This window comes from Symsagittifera roscoffensis, chromosome 4 (genome assembly GCF_963678635.1).
Source record: "Symsagittifera roscoffensis chromosome 4, txSymRosc1.1, whole genome shotgun sequence".
NCBI lineage: Eukaryota > Metazoa > Xenacoelomorpha > Acoela > Convolutidae > Symsagittifera > Symsagittifera roscoffensis.
Window position 1 is genome coordinate 71,590,975 of NC_087065.1, and position 17,994 is coordinate 71,608,968.

The 17,994-nt window shown below is 40.2% G+C and overlaps 3 protein-coding genes across 6 annotated transcripts in view; 2 read left to right on the top strand and 1 right to left on the bottom strand.

Moving 5' to 3' along the window:
* The window catches only part of LOC134845124 (AP-2 complex subunit alpha-2-like), a 606,200-nt gene that overhangs the window by 37,406 nt on the left and 550,800 nt on the right, over nt 1–17,994 (bottom strand). For 2 of the 3 annotated variants that reach the window (XM_063861990.1, XM_063861988.1), the window contains exon 2: nt 5,168–5,224. In XM_063861990.1, coding sequence (XP_063718060.1) covers nt 5,168–5,179 — 12 coding nt within the window. In that variant the 5' untranslated portion in view covers nt 5,180–5,224. Of the gene's footprint in view, nt 1–5,167; nt 5,227–17,994 lie in introns of all 3 variants that reach the window. The other variant, XM_063861989.1, reaches the window with a different exon arrangement.
* The window catches only part of LOC134845125 (histone H2A.Z), a 113,281-nt gene that overhangs the window by 32,540 nt on the left and 62,747 nt on the right, over nt 1–17,994 (top strand). The window lies entirely within an intron of this gene.
* The window catches only part of LOC134845123 (FACT complex subunit SPT16-like), a 590,873-nt gene that overhangs the window by 16,445 nt on the left and 556,434 nt on the right, over nt 1–17,994 (top strand). The gene's annotated exons all lie outside the window — the stretch shown is intronic.

The following is a 17,994-nucleotide window of genomic DNA, read 5'->3' on the forward strand; positions in this document are numbered from 1 at the left end:
CGACGAATTGTTTCGCGAACCACAGCCAGTTGTCAGACGAAAAGCAGCAGCTGAAGCTAGAGACCGAATTCACGCCCAAATTCGGTTTAGTAATGATGTTCGATATCACCCAATACCCAGCCGCCCAAAACAACCGCGAAAGTATGGACTCCGAACCGTTGACGGACACGAAGTGGCCCCAGTTACATTCATTCCACGATCAACGCAAAAGGACAATAAAGCAAACATACGAAAGAAAGCGGAGGCGGCGAATGAAGACTTTCCTTCACGGGATTCGAAAAGGAACATTATTATGGACAGCGTTAAACGAGCGAAACAATTCACTAAACAAAAAGATGGACCTGGAAGCAGCAAAGACTCGGTAAATGCAATATATGAACCAAATATCTTTGTGGGATCAGGTGATGTCCTACAGTTCCCTGGCTCTATAGCTCACTGCGTCTCAAGTGACTTTCAAATGGCAAAAGGAGTAGCACAGCAGATCAGCAGCGCCTACCCATGCATCAAACCAACCCTAAAAAGCATTGAAACACCGATAGTTGGATCATCAGTTTCAGTTTCTTTGCCTTGGGAAAACAAGTCAATTTTCAATTTAGTCACAAAACCACAATTTTTTGACAAGCCAACATACTACGATTTGTCAAGAAGCCTCAACTGCATGAAGCAGCAGCTACTGCAGAAGGGAATAAACGCTATAGCCATGCCGAAAATCGGATGTGGACTCGACAAATTGAAAGAAAGCAGAGTTTTCAGCCTAATTTGCGACATTTTCGAAAAAACGAACATCAAAATCTTTATTTATGTGTGACGAAAAATCACGATATCAGCTAGTAACGTTCATGCATGCATTCTTAACAATGTAAGCTCCAAAACCACCCAATCGATACAATTGAAGTCACGAAAAAACCAAAATAAAACAGAAAAAGTATAAAATTTCGAGAAAACTCTCATTTCCTCAAGTTGAGCTTTTCTGAAAAACTGACACCCAAGTCGAAATATACGTAATGCAACCGCTTTGAACCCGTGGAATACCTTCAAGGCCCAACTAGGACTCAGGCAGGAAGTCGGCTCACTAGGAGAAGTCAACTTCGCGAGATCTCGAAAAATCCACCTGTTGCCCATGTTTAAGCATTACGAATAAAAAATTTCTGCTCCCCCCAAAAATTTTAGCTAACGAAGAACCAATTTTTTGGGCTCAGTGATCATTAGACGACCAATGAGGAACAGGCAGGAAGTCGGCTCACTAGGAGAAGTCAACTTCGCGAGATCGAAAAATCCACCTGTTGCCCATGTTTAAGCATTACGAATAAAAAGTTTCTGCTCCCCCCAAAAATTTTAGCTAACGAAGAACCAATTTTTTTGGGCTCAGTGATCATTAGACGACCAATGAGGAACAGGCAGGAAGTCGGCTCACTAGGAGAAGTCAACTTCGCGAGATCTCGAAAAATCCACCTGTTGCCAACGTTTAAACATTACGAATAAAAAGATTCTGCTCCCCCCAAAAATATTAGCTAGAGAAGAAAGAAATTTTTTGGGCTCAGTAATCATTAGACCACCAATAAGGAACAGGCAGGAAGTCGATCCACTAGCAGATCAAAATTTGGAGAAATACATCAATTTACACTATTCCCATGTATTATGATAGGCAAAACAAGAAAAAATATAAAATTCGAGGGATATCTTCGCAGAAATTCAGAAAGAAAGCGTTCAAATGAGCCAACAAACATCCAATGTGCTTGTTAGGCAACCCTAAAAGGTTGTCAGTGATACTGAAGAACAACACACGAATCTTGAATGCCAAGAAGATATCAAAAAAAGATAAACGAAATTAATGGAAAAAAAAAAAAAAGTAATTTATCAACTACTCTAACTGACGCCAAATTTTGCTCAGGCGAACCAGCAAATTGTCTGAATAGCCTATAGGAGTGAAGTGCAGCTACAGTAGAAGAAAAGAACTGAAAAAAAAAACAAAAAGCCAGACACTACACACAATACGATGATCGCGATCAATGCAAAAACATCGTAGAAATGTGTAATTTTGACTTTTTCAAAGAAAAAAGTCGATCACCTTCATTCAGGGAGTAAGGCCAATAAAGGCACAAAACGCCCATACGATGAAGACTTCTGAAAAATAGACAACGAACAGTAAATGAAATATCAACCTTTTAGCAAGTAATATAAAGTACTAATTGCTAAGCTAGTTGAAAATTTTCAAAAGAAATCGTGAAGAAATCAACAAAACATATCACTGTTAAGTTGTTGATAATCAATTCACAATCTATGAGGCAACGATTGGAACCACACCGCCTCATATCAAAAAGACTTCAGCATCAAACGAGCACAAAAAGAATGAAAGGCAACAACGAACGAAGACAGCGATATCAAAAATTAAAACGAAACGACGACCAAAACTATTCAGCTACTCCACACGACAGTTCTTGCCGTGGAAATTTAGTTACAGTTGACAACTGAATACATCATGATATCATTAATTTATCCTTATCATCTATCACTTTAACTCCCATACCCCGACTCAAGGTGGCTTGCTTAAAAATTATCTCCCATTTAAGTTTAAAATAATTTATCTTCTCTCGTTTTATAAATTGAATTAATAAACTGTGCTTCTAATACTATGAGTTTATTAAATTATTGCGATATAACTTTTGATAGACCCATACCATATTGATACTTGTACATATTCTTAATCAAAGCAGTCTTAAATTATTATGTGAATTATTGTAAATGTATCTGATGAAACACTTCAACCACCCGGGAAGACTTCCTCTTGTGAGGTTGTGTGACATCATCCCTTCATGATGTCATTCATTCTAATTAACCATCTGAACCGAATAGATTACATAATTCACCTTGATGTTAAAATAGAGCTGCATCATATATTTATTTAACTATGTAAACATTGATGGTAATTAATACCAATCATTGGAGATTTATACCGAGCTACGAATCAATTGAATAGAGATCAACTTAATAAACTATACCAATCATGCTCTTACTTGCGCCGATCGACTTGCGAAATATCAGAAGCTAGGAATCGGAACCAGCATCCTTTAAAGCAAGATAGGTCTTTACCGCTCGAGACATATCTAAATAATGAATCCAATCTAAATACAATTGATAGCCAGTAGTGCTAAATAACATTACCAATTGAACAGCTCGCATAACAGTAGACGACAGTATACCCGTATTATCCATCCGCCAGATACGGAATATTATAATTGATATCTTCAAAGTTTTGGAACCTTTTAAGATTTAAGTTTTTTTTTGAAAATTTCGGAGAAAATCATGAAAAACGTCATATCTCGAAAACTACAAGAATTTGAGAAACCATATTCAGACGAAAGATTGACAACCCCCTGAGAATACTCACACATTCCAAAAAAAAGGATTGAGATCTTCAAAGTTTTGGAATTTTTTAACATTTGTGTTTTTTGAAAATTTCGGAGAAAATCATCAAAAACGTCATATCTCGAAAAGTACAAGAATTTGAGCAGTCGTATTTGGCGGCAAAATTCGCAACTCCTGAGAGTACCCTGACAGAGCCTCACTACAGAGATGGTAATTTCAAGTTTTTGTGAAATTTTTTATCTAAGTTTTCTGAAAAAATTTGAAAAAAAAATGTTATATCTCGAAAACTACACGGATTTGAGCAGCCAAAACAAAAGGCAAGATTCGCAACCCCTGAGAGTACTTTCACAATATCCAACAGCAGGATTGAGATGTTCAACATTTTGGAACTTTTTAAAACTCAAGTTTTTGAAAATAATTTTTGAAAAAATCATAAAAACGTCATATCTCGAAAAGGATTTGAGAAGTGAGAATTGGAGGCAAGATTCGCAACCCCTGAGAGTACTCTGACAGCACCCAACTACAAGGTGAGAATTTCAAAAATTGAGAAATTATAAAAAAAAATTAAATTTTCAAGAAAGTTTTGGAAAAACCTCGAAAATTGCTTATCTCGTAAACTAAAAGGATTTGGTTATTCATATATAGAGGCCAGAATCGCAAAACCTGAAAAAACTCTGAAAATATCCTACTATTGGGTTGCTAATTTCAAACTTGATGGAAAAACACTGAATTTAAAGTGGAAAATTGAAAAAACATTAACCATTGCAATATACGATATGGCTTAAACGTGAAAAAATTCATTTCTTAAACATAATACGTTGAAAAGCTTAAACATGGCGTGATAGTGAAGCCCGCATTTAAATATATAATAGAGAGATAATAGAAAAAAGTTTAAAAATTAGGCGACGGGTAGACAGACATAATCAAATTAATTACAAAAGCAGGTATACAGACAGACAGACTTAACTTCGCCTCGAAAAAAAAGTAGTGAAAAATTAATGACCTTGCGAAAAACTAATTGAAAAATTTTCTTAAGCATTGCAATATATGATATAGCTTAAACATGAAAAAATTCTTTCGTTAAACATGCAAAATTATTACGCTTAAACATGGAAGATAGCTGTCACTCGCATTTAAATATAGTATAGATAGATTAGATTTTGAAACTAACAATCCGGCGCCATAATCTGAGCCAATTCCATTATTTTTCTCATACAGCTGAATGTGCACTGAACTTGATAAATTAATTTAACACAGAGGCTAAGCGGAGCTTCGCACTACTTGCGATACAAAAAAAAGAATAAGGCGAAAGCCTAAGAATCAAAAAATTATATACAATTTGAAAAGGTCGCAAAAAAAGATCATCAAAAGTTTCGATACGTTTGTCTCGAGTAAAATCAATTTTAGGAAAACATATCGAATAACAAAATGACCAGTGATATATTAGAATTGATATTTTTTCCAAGTGGTAACTAATCAGACAACTGTTGCGCAGAGAAAAGTTTTTGAGCTTTAAAATATTTGAAACAAAATTTCAGGCAAAAATTGGGTGTTTTAAATTAAATTTGCCATAGAAAGCTCGAATGTTTACAACCGTTGTTATTTTGTCGCATCAATCTTCGCTCTCAAATAGTCTTACGACTGTTATTCACGAAACTCGATGTTAAGTTAGATACCATATTACTTGGGATTCCACCTGACTATATAAATGGATGCACCTACGTCTCCGTGGAAAAAACATGAATCTTCTCGATGGAAGTCACGAGGAAACTCAACGCTCTATCAATTAAAACAAACTTACTTTGGTTGCCATTTTCTTGCTGTAAGCAAATTCCTGTAGAATTTGAAACAATCTGATCTGAAAATAAAATCAAATAAAATCCTATTTTTGTGGTAGCTCAAATTTGATTAGGAAAATGCACATTAACTACACTAAAATAATTTTCACTTTTTTCCTTCAACCATAATTATATGGTAACCAAATTGAGTTTTAACAGGGGGATCAGTATATTGAGGATTATCTGGTGTACTGGTTGAAAGAGCGAAAGCGGCATCTTGAAATGGTCCAACCATAGAACCTCGATTCATCCAGCCCAAGTCACCTCCATTCCTAGCTTTGTCTTCACTATACTGTTGAGCAACGACATTGAATTTTTCACCAGCTCGCAATTTCTCCATAGCTTCCATGCATTTAGAGTGTTTTTCACATAAGATATGACGAACTTTTACGGATGAAGATCCACCACCTTTCTCTTTTTTCGAGCTAGTATCCCCTGATTTATCACTAGCAGCATTAGGTTTCTTCTTCGGCATTTCCGCCTGAAACTACTTGCCTTATGACATATTGGCCTTCGAGGAGCCTCGGAAAACAATTACGAACGAAAGGCATGCACCGGCAGTTATTTGGCACCATCAAAAACTATTATGCGACTCGAAGGTAAGCAACTTTATTTTTTCACATCAATTAGGCACGGCATGTAAAATAATAAAACAGAGGCTAAGCAGAGCTTCGCACCACTTGCGATACAACACAAGCATAAAAAACATAAGTAGAAAAAAATTACAAATGTTGAAAATTACAAATGCTGTAGAGGCGTCGTGGTTCCGAAACAGACGGAATGTGAGTAGAAGATAAACTCTGCTTTATAAGGGCATTCAGGTTTGAATGCCTAGAGAACCTCCTTGCACTTTTGAGGCAAGAAAGACCATGCCAACCATCCTCGGTAACGTCTTTTCCGCACACGCATTTATGCCGTTCGCATATTTTCGAGCCTAATCGAAGTCCTATCGCAATCGAGTTGTTTGCTCGACAATTTTAACTTTAAACTTTTGCACGGGATGACGTTCAACCTCTGTGAGCCAAATCTATCTTGGAACGCGTTGAATTGTTTTACGTCCGTTGGTTCGAGTCGTAAAATCAAGTCTGCAATTTCGCTGTCAAAAATTGGCTCTGTCCAATTTTTTTTGGGTTTCAATTTCCGGAGCCATTTCAATTTTTACAAGTTCAACCCACCGTTTAAGCGCATCATCATAGGTTCCATCCACATGCTCCAAACCAAAGAGTGCGCTCAAGGCATTTTTTGCTCCTATTGCTGAGGCTAAGAAAGCTGGTAAAGCAAGTAGACGAGCGGAAGAAACGCCCAAGCCACCTTTGGCTGCCGGGAGAACTGCTTGTAAAAACTGGTTATCATCCATTTTCACACTAGTGACCTTGCATTACGATTTTCTTAGTAATTTGTCGTAGCGTTCCAAAAAAATCTTTTTTTTGCAAAAAACAAGGGCTCGTACGCAAAAAAAACAGAGGAGTTTTGGCATGCTAAAGCAATTTTTCAGGAGGTAAAAGCCATAATGGGCGTCTAGTTTGTCAATGAAATCCGAGATTTTGTCAAGCTCCCTAATCTTTTCGTCGAGCAATTCTTTTCGGCAACAGATCCTAAAATGAGGAGTTCTTCTTTTGTTTTTATTTGTATTTTGGGCATATTTTTCGAAATTGTGTTAAAATTGAATTATACTGAGTACTCGTAGTCGGTCCTGAAAAAAAAACAAAGTTCTCGTTTCTCAATGTTCAAGCTCAGGCCGTAAATTTGTTCCGATTTCAGAATGTTTTTAGGGTCCCGGAAAACTACCTTATAGTCGTCGGCTAAATTTCCATCATCTAAATACCAGATGTTAATTTTCGACTCCAACTGTTGACTAGTGTCTGAATTGTTTCCGCAAAAAGGGGTGGGGCTTCAGGATCACCTTGCTGAGTTCCGTCTTCTGACATTATGACAGAGCTTCCGTAAAAAAGGTAACTAGGTTTACTATACGCGCAATGGGTGTAATTATACAATTCGGGGCGATTTGAATAAACATGATTCAGCATTGTTTCTCTATTTAGAGAGATAAAGGCATTCTTAAAATCTAGTTTTAAAAGAACAGTGCATTTTGGATTGTCGCCGCGTTCAATTAGCTTTCGAAACCAGTGTGCAGCTATTTCTGCTCCTCGTTTGGTACCGCATCCTACCTGTACGTTTCCGAAAAATTTGGTCGCTCGGAGAGGACCTTGCTTCCAGCGCATTTAGACGCGATACGTCTCAGCGTGTTGCCTATGGCAATCGGTCTCAACCCTCCGTCTATCTTTATGAGGGCGATGAGCTTTGCGCCAAAAAAGAAAGGTCTTGGGGCTTCGGGTATTTTGCCATCTCCAATGAGGTTTATCAGCTTAGTAAGCGATTTCATAAAATTAAGTCCTGCACTGCCATTCGACTTAGTAACAAGAACTTCAAAAATTTGAGGAACTATTTTATCAGGATCTGCTGCTGATCCGTTCGGAAAGGACATTCTCGCTTTGTATAGGTCAAAATCGGTTACGAAAAAACTATCTAATTTTTCTGGATTTGGAGCTGCAAATTTAGCTCGCTGAAGGTGCTTAGACAACAATTTTTGATAGTTATCACTTGAAAAAGGAGCAATTTTGTCATCCGAAGCAGCAAGCCTTATTCCTCCCTTTACATTTCCTTCACCGAGCTTACTACTTATTAGCTTTATTCTCTGCTCAAGGTCACTCAGAGGCGGGCTTGAAATTTGGGGATGGGGTTTTGGAAGTGACACGTAATTTGCTCCGAATTTTTTTATTTATCAAAGAGCTCATGCTTGTGGAATGTTTGCGTCCACTTCTTTTCGGTTGCTCCAAAAAAACAAGAAGGGCGTTAAAAAAACTTAGCCATTTTGTAATATCTTCTACATTGCAGACGATGTCATTTATTTTGACCGACAGACTTTCCGCCAAGGGAACACGTGAGTCTTTTGGTACTCTCTTGAGTACTCGGACATCTGAGAGTGCTGTATTAACATAACTGTCTAGCACTAAATCATTCGCTATTGTTTCTTTATTAACAGATTTTACATCTACGCATAAAGGACCATTGGGTTTTCTTAGAGTCACTAAGAGAAATACTTACACAACTGATATGATACCAACTAGAACAACAATCACATCCAACCCAATTTATCAGTCCGGAAGGTTTTAAGCAATCTTTGCTTGTACACTCTTTGCTGTTTTTTCAGCATAAAGGTAAAAAAAAGGACTTTGACAAGATTTTAGGGGACTGAACTAACCCATGATAAGCGGTTAGTGGTATTTTATAAATCAGCAGATAAAAAACAATAACAGACAATTAAATGAATTTAAATTTTAAAATTGAATTACAAAAATCAAAAACAAGGATTATATGGTTTTCACTAGTAATACTAAGAAGAAGCTGCTCTCTTACGTTTTTCTCAGTTTCATTCATTTTCTTTATTGCTTCCGGAGTTGTTCTGGTTATAAAGTTCTATTTATTTTGAATTCTTTTCATTTTGAACTTTATTTATTTAAATTTTTTTGATGGTGCTCCTATAACCGAGCCAAGGAATCTAAAACCGTCTACTATTCTAATAATTGTGCCTTCGAATACCTTTATGGCGCTTTTTCGACATTTTTCCTATGCGAGGAGTTGACACTTAGAAAACTTTACATTGTAGCCGAAAACCTTTCATGCTTATCCAGGTTGTCCAGTATTGCGCGGAGAACCTTAAGGTTTCCGAGAACCTTAATGTTTAAGGTGCGCGGAGAACCTTTAGCGCTTCCGTCATCTGCGTACCATTCTTGGGTGACAATTGGTTTTTGCAGGAGCTCGATCAGTGAGATTATTCCAATTCCGTACAAAGCCACTGCGAGGAGATCAACTTACCTTGTGCCTTCGGTAGATGTCAAAACCGTGTTCTTGACATGTAAATTTGAGGGATGTTTATATGAAGTGGCCAGCGCATAATGTAGTGCCGGACGAAGGATTTCTGCAATTTTTTGAGCAAGTTCTCTATCCGTTTCCGGTTTTTCAAACTCGTCCCTCAAGCTGTGGATAGCATATTCGATTCCACATATCTGGCCTAAGCAGAGTTGAAGTTTTTACCGTGATATTTAAGGTCTGATTTTATACATTGGGTGATTGTATTGCTTGTGTTTGAGGGCGCTTCAGCTTTGTGGAGTTCCGGAACTCCAAATCGAAGTTGCGTAGCGTCAAATATGGTGTGCCTCAAGGCGGAGTACTCTCGCCTATGTTACTCAATTTCTACATGAGCAATCTGTTAGAGCCCTTCTCTGGTGTAAACGTTTTAACATATACCGACGATATCAATATACATACAAACATCTAACAGTGACATCGAACAGCTGAATTCATCAGCCTCGCCGTAATTGACAGAAGTGGAGGAATGGCTTACTTCAAAATAATCAACAATGTTCGCAGACAAATCATCATCGACATTTTTTATGAGTTGGAGCAAAGAAGATTGTTGAACAACAGCTATAAATTAGTGGTCAAACGATCCCCCCTGAAGACAACACCATATTTTTTGGGGGTAACATTTGACAGCAAGCTCAATTTCTCACAACGCATCCTTACACATATGTGAAATTTCAAAAACGTAATAACTTCATTTAAATTCTGTCTGGTACTAATTGGAGTTGCTCAAATTGTTACTTACAAGGTCATTGGGTGCAATGTACTTAACTACGGAGTATCAATATCAACGCCAGCCAGTAGTAACACAATTTCCAGCCAGTAGTAACACAATTTCTACATGAGCACTCTGTTAGAGCCCTTCTCTGGTATAAACCTTTTAACATATACCGACGATATCAATATACATACAAACATCTAACAGTGACATCGAACAGCTGAATTCATCAGCCTCGCCGTAATTGACAGAAGTCGAGGAATGGCTTACTTCAAAAAAATCAACAATGTTCGCAGACAAATCATCATCGACATTTTTTATGAGTTGGAGCAAAGAAGATTGTTGAACAACAGCTATCAATTAGTGGTCAAACGATACCCCCTGAAGACGACACCAAATTTTTTGGGGGTAAAATTTGATAGCTAGCTCAATTTCTCACAACGCATCCTTACACATATGTGAAATTTCAAAAACGTAATAACTTCATTTAAATTCTGTCTGGTACTAATTGGAGTTGCTCAAATTGTTACTTAGAAGGTCATTGGGTGCAATGTACTTAACTACGGAATATCAATATCAACGCCAGCCAGTAGTAACACAATTGGCACAATCTCCAGGTGAAGGAAAACATTGCTCTCAGAGCAATCAGTGGAAATGTGAAAATGGCTGAACCAAACATCAAGAGAAACGATTGAAGTAAAGCTTCCCAATGAGCTGATATCCTAGCAAATTTTAGTTGGCAGTCACCGTCCATATAGAACTGAACACCATATCAAACTTACGAGGGAGCCTAGACAGATCCACACAACACTGAAGGATGGCTTCGGCGATGAAATTGACTTGTTTCTTAGCGAAAACAAAGAAATCAACAGACAGTCAGATGGTTGGGACTCAAGAAAACCAGATTGAGAAAACTAAATGCTGCACAGAATAAAAGGAGTCGACTCAAAAAGACTGAACTGGAATAAGGGTACGGATCTACCCTATACTTATATAAAACTGCGCTTTTGTTCCCTTGGCTCTATCAATACAAGTTTCTTCAAAAGTAGTTTTTATCATCAATAAGGCCGAGTACTCAGGCACTGTTCACCACTTGTATTGCGAGTGAGTTTATCTGCAGAAGAAAACTACCTCCCCTGGGTTCCTCTTTACAACTGACCAGTTTTTTACAAAAACTATTTTACAGTAAAAATCTCACTGCTAGCGCCGGCGACACCCTGAATTTCAAAAGCATTTGGTTGAAAATTATATCCAACATTAATTAAATCTCTATATTTGTCGAAATTTTGATCTCCCATATCAGCTGCGGCCGTTCCAGGGATACAAACCGAGCTTACTGTGCTTATTCTACTAGGTGCTAGGGAGTCAGTCAACTACCGTTAAATACCACAGGAGCTTCTGATCTGTCCTGTGGAGGTGTCGTTGCTCTAAAAAAGAAAACATGTGAGTCGAGGCGAGACTTTCCTTCATAAGGGCATTCAATTTTGAATGCCTAGAGAATATCCTTGCCTTTTTGAGAAAAGATAGGCCAACCCATCCCTCTTCGGTTACATCTTTTCTATATGCATCTGTTTTTCAGAAAACTTTGAACCTACGAGTCCAATTGCGATTCTAAGCTGCTGATTCGACAGTTTCAAACTTAGAGTCTTATACGGTATGACATTCAATCATTGAGATCCGATTTTATCCTGGTATGCATTGAACCTTTGTAGATCAGTAGGTTCTAGTTTCAAAATAATTCGGGAAATTTCTTTTGTGCCAGTCGGTCATATTTGGAAGTTTGACCTTGAGAGAAGCAAAAAACACTTGATTTTGGAGTGAAATTTAATTTTTTTCAAAAATTCGAATGGAGCCTGTCATGCACGATTTTCTCGCGATAACTGAAAGTCTAAAAAGAGAATTCAGAACAATCGAGTGACAATCGCGGGAAAGTTGCAAGATAAATCAGTAGGAAATTGCTATTCGCAATTTCCGTCACAGTAATAATCTAGAGTAGAGCTGTCCCATTTGAAACAGAAAGAAGCGTATTCCAACGAACTGGATTATTGTGACTTGACTGGATTATGATTCTAAACTGGACTAGAGTGAACCTTCAGTGGGAAGGTGGACAGCTTGAGTGTCCCAATGGTTCACGAGAAACTACAGTCTAGAGTACAAACTTAATCTTGTTGTTAAAACTGACAAATATTAAACTCATTCTAGTTACATTATTTAATTCTCGAGTTAATTACCGACTGAAGTACTTCCCTTTCTTGAGCGTGCTACAATGTGAGTATTAATTTAAATTTCTAGAGTGTGTTTTATAATTGTTATGTTGAGGTAAGGCGAGTTTTAGGTTGATCCATCTGAAATGGATCAAAGTTCCACTGTCTAATAAAAAGTAACTTAACGGATTGTTCCGACCCGGTTTTTAACGGCGTTCATGTATTTTGGGTATCTAGAGACCTAGGTATGGGGACGTTCTTAATTCTAGAGTGGGGGGATATTTTAGTAGTAGCCTTTAAGCTATAACGGGTCGTAGTCTCATGTCACAAACGAACCGAATTGGCTCCGACTGATTTGAGGTAGAAAAACACAAGAGATAGTGTCCCTGACTCTTGAGCCAATGGTTATAGGGCCTATTTTTCTTAAACCTCATGTGTGACTGCAGTAGACGAATGTTACATAGTGTTTTTATGGCGCTCCTGGGTGTTTACGACATCAAGACTACGGAGTCGAACCCACTTGAGACAACTTCGGGCTGAATGCCCATTCTAGAGTACCGGTGGTACGGTTCGACAGGAACGTGCAAACCTTCCGGTTGTACCGTGATAGCTTTTTAAGAAAACTCGAAAAAAAATTCCTGGTACGCTCTCCGAACGAGGCTTAGCTAACCGAGTAAAGGGGGGCAACTAGCGGGACAAAAACACGAGCAAAAAGACAAAAAGCAATACAAAAACCAAAAAAAAATAGAAAAAGGAACAAAAACCATAAAAGGAAAAAAGACAGTGACTTTGACACCAGATTAGTTGGATCAAACCTTTATATTAATTAAATAGTATACCCATACTGTTTTACAAGTTCGATCGTTTCGATCAACCTAGTAATTTAACCTAGTAACCTTAATAAAGAGCCCGAGTGTGGGGCGTTGTCAAGGGTTTTCAGATAGCTTGGAACTTAGCTGGACAACAAGGAGACTTGACTGGAAGAGGTGACCAGCCGAGTGGGAAAGTGGTTCAGGAGCACTTGAGCTGAACCGATAGGAGACTCGACTGGAAGAGGTGACCAGTCGAGTGGGAAAGTAGCCAAGAAGGATTTGGCAGTTCTCGAGTTCTCAAGTTGGGCAGAACGGGTATCGTTAAGATTCACATTACATTATAGGAAATAAGTGTAAAATTGGATAAGCGACATCCCCCGGTTTTGAGAAACGTTTTTACTTGAGCAGGCCTGGAGACAGGTCTACGGTTTCTCTTGAGAGGTTTAGCACCCGGCGCTTAAGGTAATTTTTAGGCTTAAGAAGGGGGGCTAGAAAGGGGGGAGGTTAGAAGGGGGGCTGGTTAGGTTAGAGGTTGGCGGCTGTAAATTGTAAAAAGGGGGGAAATTAGAGTAACTAATTAGTCGACATCGTTGATTTAGTTACATTAGTCATTAACACGCGTTGGTAATAATAAGTGGATATCGAAATTTGAACTTGAGTTAAGAGAGGTACCCTGGTCGGATTGGTAGGGGGGAACGGACGTAGACAATTCTGGTGATACCCAATAAGATTATTAGTTGGGGGGAGGAAAACGCGTGGCAATTAGGTACCAGACAAAATTTTTTTTCGACAAAAGGTAGACATTGGTCACCTTTAAATTTTAGGTGGGCTCATCTTTCCGTTTTTATTATTTTTTCTAGCTTGGATTTTTGTTGCATTTTGGTGAGGATTTGTGTTTAGTTTTTATACGAACAGGTGATCACAAGATACCTGCGCACAGGTTTTGGTCTCAAGTTGCTTGGAACATTGAAAGAGAGGTAATTAAAAAGAAATAAGAAAAAGAGGGGTCAGCATTTGGCTTTTAAGAGAGGGCTTTTGGGAAAATTTTACTAGAGCTTGAGTGGTGGCACAAGGTGCAGTGAATCAAGAAGTCCCCATAACGAAGAAGAAAGAGGTCCCACCGCTCAGACACTTGTCAACAGTCTTGGGACAGTGCCAAAGAAGTCTTGGGACAGAGCAGTCTGGGGACAGTCTTGGGACGGTGCAGTCCTGGGACAGTGTTGGACCAGAACATTCTTGATACAGTCTTGGGACAGTGGTCTTGGGACAGTGGTCTTGGGACAGTGGTCTTGGGACAGTGGTCTTGGGACAGTGGTCTTGGGACAAGGGTCTTGGGACAGGGTCTTGGGACAGTGGTCTTGGGACAGGGTCCTGGGACAAGGGTCTTGGGACAGGGTCTTGGGACAAGGGTCTTGGGACAGTGGTCTTGGGACAGTGGTCTTGGGACAAGGGTCTTGGGACAGGGTCTTGGGACAAGGGTCTTGGGACAGTGGTCTTGGGACAGTAGTCTTGGGACACTAGCCTTGGAATAGTAGTCTTGGGACAGTAGTCTTGGGACACTAGCCTTGGGACAGTAGTCTTGGGACACTAACCTTGGGACACTAGCCTTGGGACAGTAGTCTTGGGACACTAGCCTTGGGACAGTAGTCTTGGGACACTAGCCTTATACACTGGCCTTGGGACAGTAGTCTTGGGACACTAGCCTTGGGACAGTAGTCTTGGGACACTAGCCTTGGGACAGTAGTCTTGGGACACTAGTCTTGGGACACTAGTCTTGGGACACTAGCCTTGGGACAGTAGCCTTGGGATAGTACTCTCAGGACAAGGGTCTTGGGACACTGACGAAGTACTGGGACAGTACCGAACAGTCTTGGGACAGTAGAAAGAAGCCTGGGACGGTACAAAGAAGAGTAGGGACGGTAACTGGAAGTCTTAGGACGGTATAAAAATTGAAGTAAAATTACAATAAGTGTTTGAGACAGATTTAAAACAGAACAACACTAGTCGGAACCCGGTACGGTTGGGACCACAAATAAAGAAATTTTCAAGAAAGGTTTTTATCACGTTGTATATTTCTTTTTAAAATTCTTTTTCACAAAAGATTTTATTCGTAGAATAGAATTGTGTATATAATAATATTGTAAATACGATCAATTGTAAATAGAAATAATGAGACGGAGTAGGGTACCGGTGCTAGAAAAAAGGTCAAGTGGATCAAACACGAAATATAACTCGTCGCTCCGCGGAACGACATCAAGGGGCCCAGACAAAACAAAAGATAACTTTTCAGTTAGCATGGTCAACACGAGGAGTGGCACCGAGAGCAAGACGCGAGAAGATGCGAGGGAAAAACAGGTGGAGCCCACAATCGAAATCGACCTAGAGACACCAGGCCAGAGCGTAGATGAAGTGGAGAAAAAGACAACGGAATCCACACCGATGCCCCATATGGAAGATCAAAATCCAAAAACCGTGGAGTTTTCGCCGATAGACGCGTTGGAAGACACAACAGGCAATACCCGAGAAACGGTGAAAGATGACTCTCAAGTAAATGGTCGGAATGAAATCAAAAGACAACACGGCCGAAGAATCACAGACTGGAAGAGCACGAACATTTGGGACAGTGAGCACGAAGGCGACAGAAGCCGACCCAAAGGAAGAACAGGCCAGAACAGAAGAGGCAGCCAAAAACAAGACAACGGCTGTTCAGGAAACAGCTGCTCTTGAGCTTGGCGACCTGATGACAAAGCTAAATCAGATCGACAAAAAACTAAAGTATAGTGAGGAAGATAGAAACCTGATAAAGAAGGAGTTAAAATACAACAAACACGAATATCTGGATAGTCATTTTAACCTGGCTAAGGCGACAGACGAGAGACTCCAGCAGATGTCGGACAAGGTAGATGCCACCAATGAAGAACGAGATAAGAACATCAAAAAAGATATGCAACAGTTGAAAAACCGATATGATGACGTCAACAGCCAATTGAGTAGCCTGGAAAAGAGAATGGACATAATGAACAGGAATCAGGCCGAAAGTTCGAGTGCAATACAGGCGAACTTGGATGCAATCTTGAGAAATTCTACCTCACAAGAAAGACCGGCAGTGGATCGCACGCAAGGCACCAGAGTTGACTTTGTGGAACCACAAAGGAACAAACGGCAATCGACACCGTTGCCTTTAAACAGGGATGCGGTAAGCATAGCACCAACGGTTGCTAAAACAATCATGAAAAATGGAACATCAAACACAACGAGTGGTCCGGGGGACTCGACAGCTAGCAGCAACGCAGGTCCGGATGCCATGACGTGGGCAAGCACTTGGGAGATGATGAACAGGACTCTAGAGGCCTTCGCCACGAGGAACACTAACTCGAGCGATAGGAGAGACGGAAAATCAAGAAAAACTTTCAAGAAGCCAAAAGAATTCAAAGACGATTCAGATGGATGCATTGACACGTGGGTGGAAGTGATGAGATTACATCTAGAGCAGGATAACTTAAATGATGAAAGGCAAGCATGCACAGCCATACTCAGCAACCTGGAAGGCACGGCATTGAAATGCGTGGTTGCAAAGAAAGAAGAAGAACGCGACAACGCGGACAAAATCTTCGAAATATTGCTGAATCGATTCGGATCAGGCATGAAGGGTCACCAAGCGATGATGCGATTTGAAAAGAGAAGGCAGAGGGACGACGAGTCAATTGATCGGTTCCTAGATGAACTCGAGAGCTTGAGAAGAAGGAGTGACCCGGAGGAGTCGACAAACAGAAGAAACTTGAATCAAGAAGTCCCCATAACGAAGAAGAAAGAGGTCCCACCGCTCAGACACTTGTCAACAGTCTTGGGACAGTGCCAAAGAAGTCTTGGGACAGAGCAGTCTGGGGACAGTCTTGGGACGGTGCAGTCCTGGGACAGTGTTGGACCAGAACATTCTTGATACAGTCTTGGGACAGTGGTCTTGGGACAGTGGTCTTGGGACAGTGGTCTTGGGACAGTGGTCTTGGGACAGCGGTCTTGGGACAAGGGTCTTGGGACAGGGTCTTGGGACAGTGGTCTTGGGACAGGGTCCTGGGACAAGGGTCTTGGGACAGGGTCTTGGGACAAGGGTCTTGGGACAGTGGTCTTGGGACAAGGGTCTTGGGACAAGGGTCTTGGGACAGGGTCTTGGGACATGGGTCTTGGGACAAGGGTCTTGGGACAGTAGTCTTGGGACACTAGCCTTGGAATAGTAGTCTTGGGACAGTAGTCTTGGGACACTAGCCTTGGGACAGTAGTCTTGGGACACTAACCTTGGGACACTAGCCTTGGGACAGTAGTCTTGGGACACTAGCCTTGGGACAGTAGTCTTGGGACTCTAGCCTTATACACTGGCCTTGGGACAGTAGTCTTGGGACACTAGCCTTGGGACAGTAGTCTTGGGACACTAGCCTTGGGACAGTAGTCTTGGGACACTAGTCTTGGGACACTAGTCTTGGGACACTAGCCTTGGGACAGTAGCCTTGGGATAGTACTCTCAGGACAAGGGTCTTGGGACACTGACGAAGTACTGGGACAGTACCGAACAGTCTTGGGACAGTAGAAAGAAGCCTGGGACGGTACAAAGAAGAGTAGGGACGGTAACTGGAAGTCTTAGGACGGTATAAAAATTGAAGTAAAATTACAATAAGTGTTTGAGACAGATTTAAAACAGAACAACACTAGTCGGAACCCGGTACGGTTGGGACCACAAATAAAGAAAGTTTCAAGAAAGGTTTTTATCACGTTGTATATTTCTTTTTAAAATTCTTTTTCACAAAAGATTTTATTCGTAGAATAGAATTGTGTATATAATAATATTGTAAATACGATCAATTGTAAATAGAAATAATGAGACGGAGTAGGGTACCGGTGCTAGAAAAAAGGTCAAGTGGATCAAACACGAAATATAACTCGTCGCTCCGCGGAACGACATCAAGGGGCCCAGGCAAAACAAAAGATAACTTTTCAGTTAGCATGGTCAACACGAGGAGTGGCACCGAGAGCAAGACGCGAGAAGATGCGAGGGAAAAACAGGTGGAGCCCACAATCGAAATCGACCTAGAGACACCAGACCAGAGCGTAGATGAAGTGGAGAAAAAGACAACGGAATC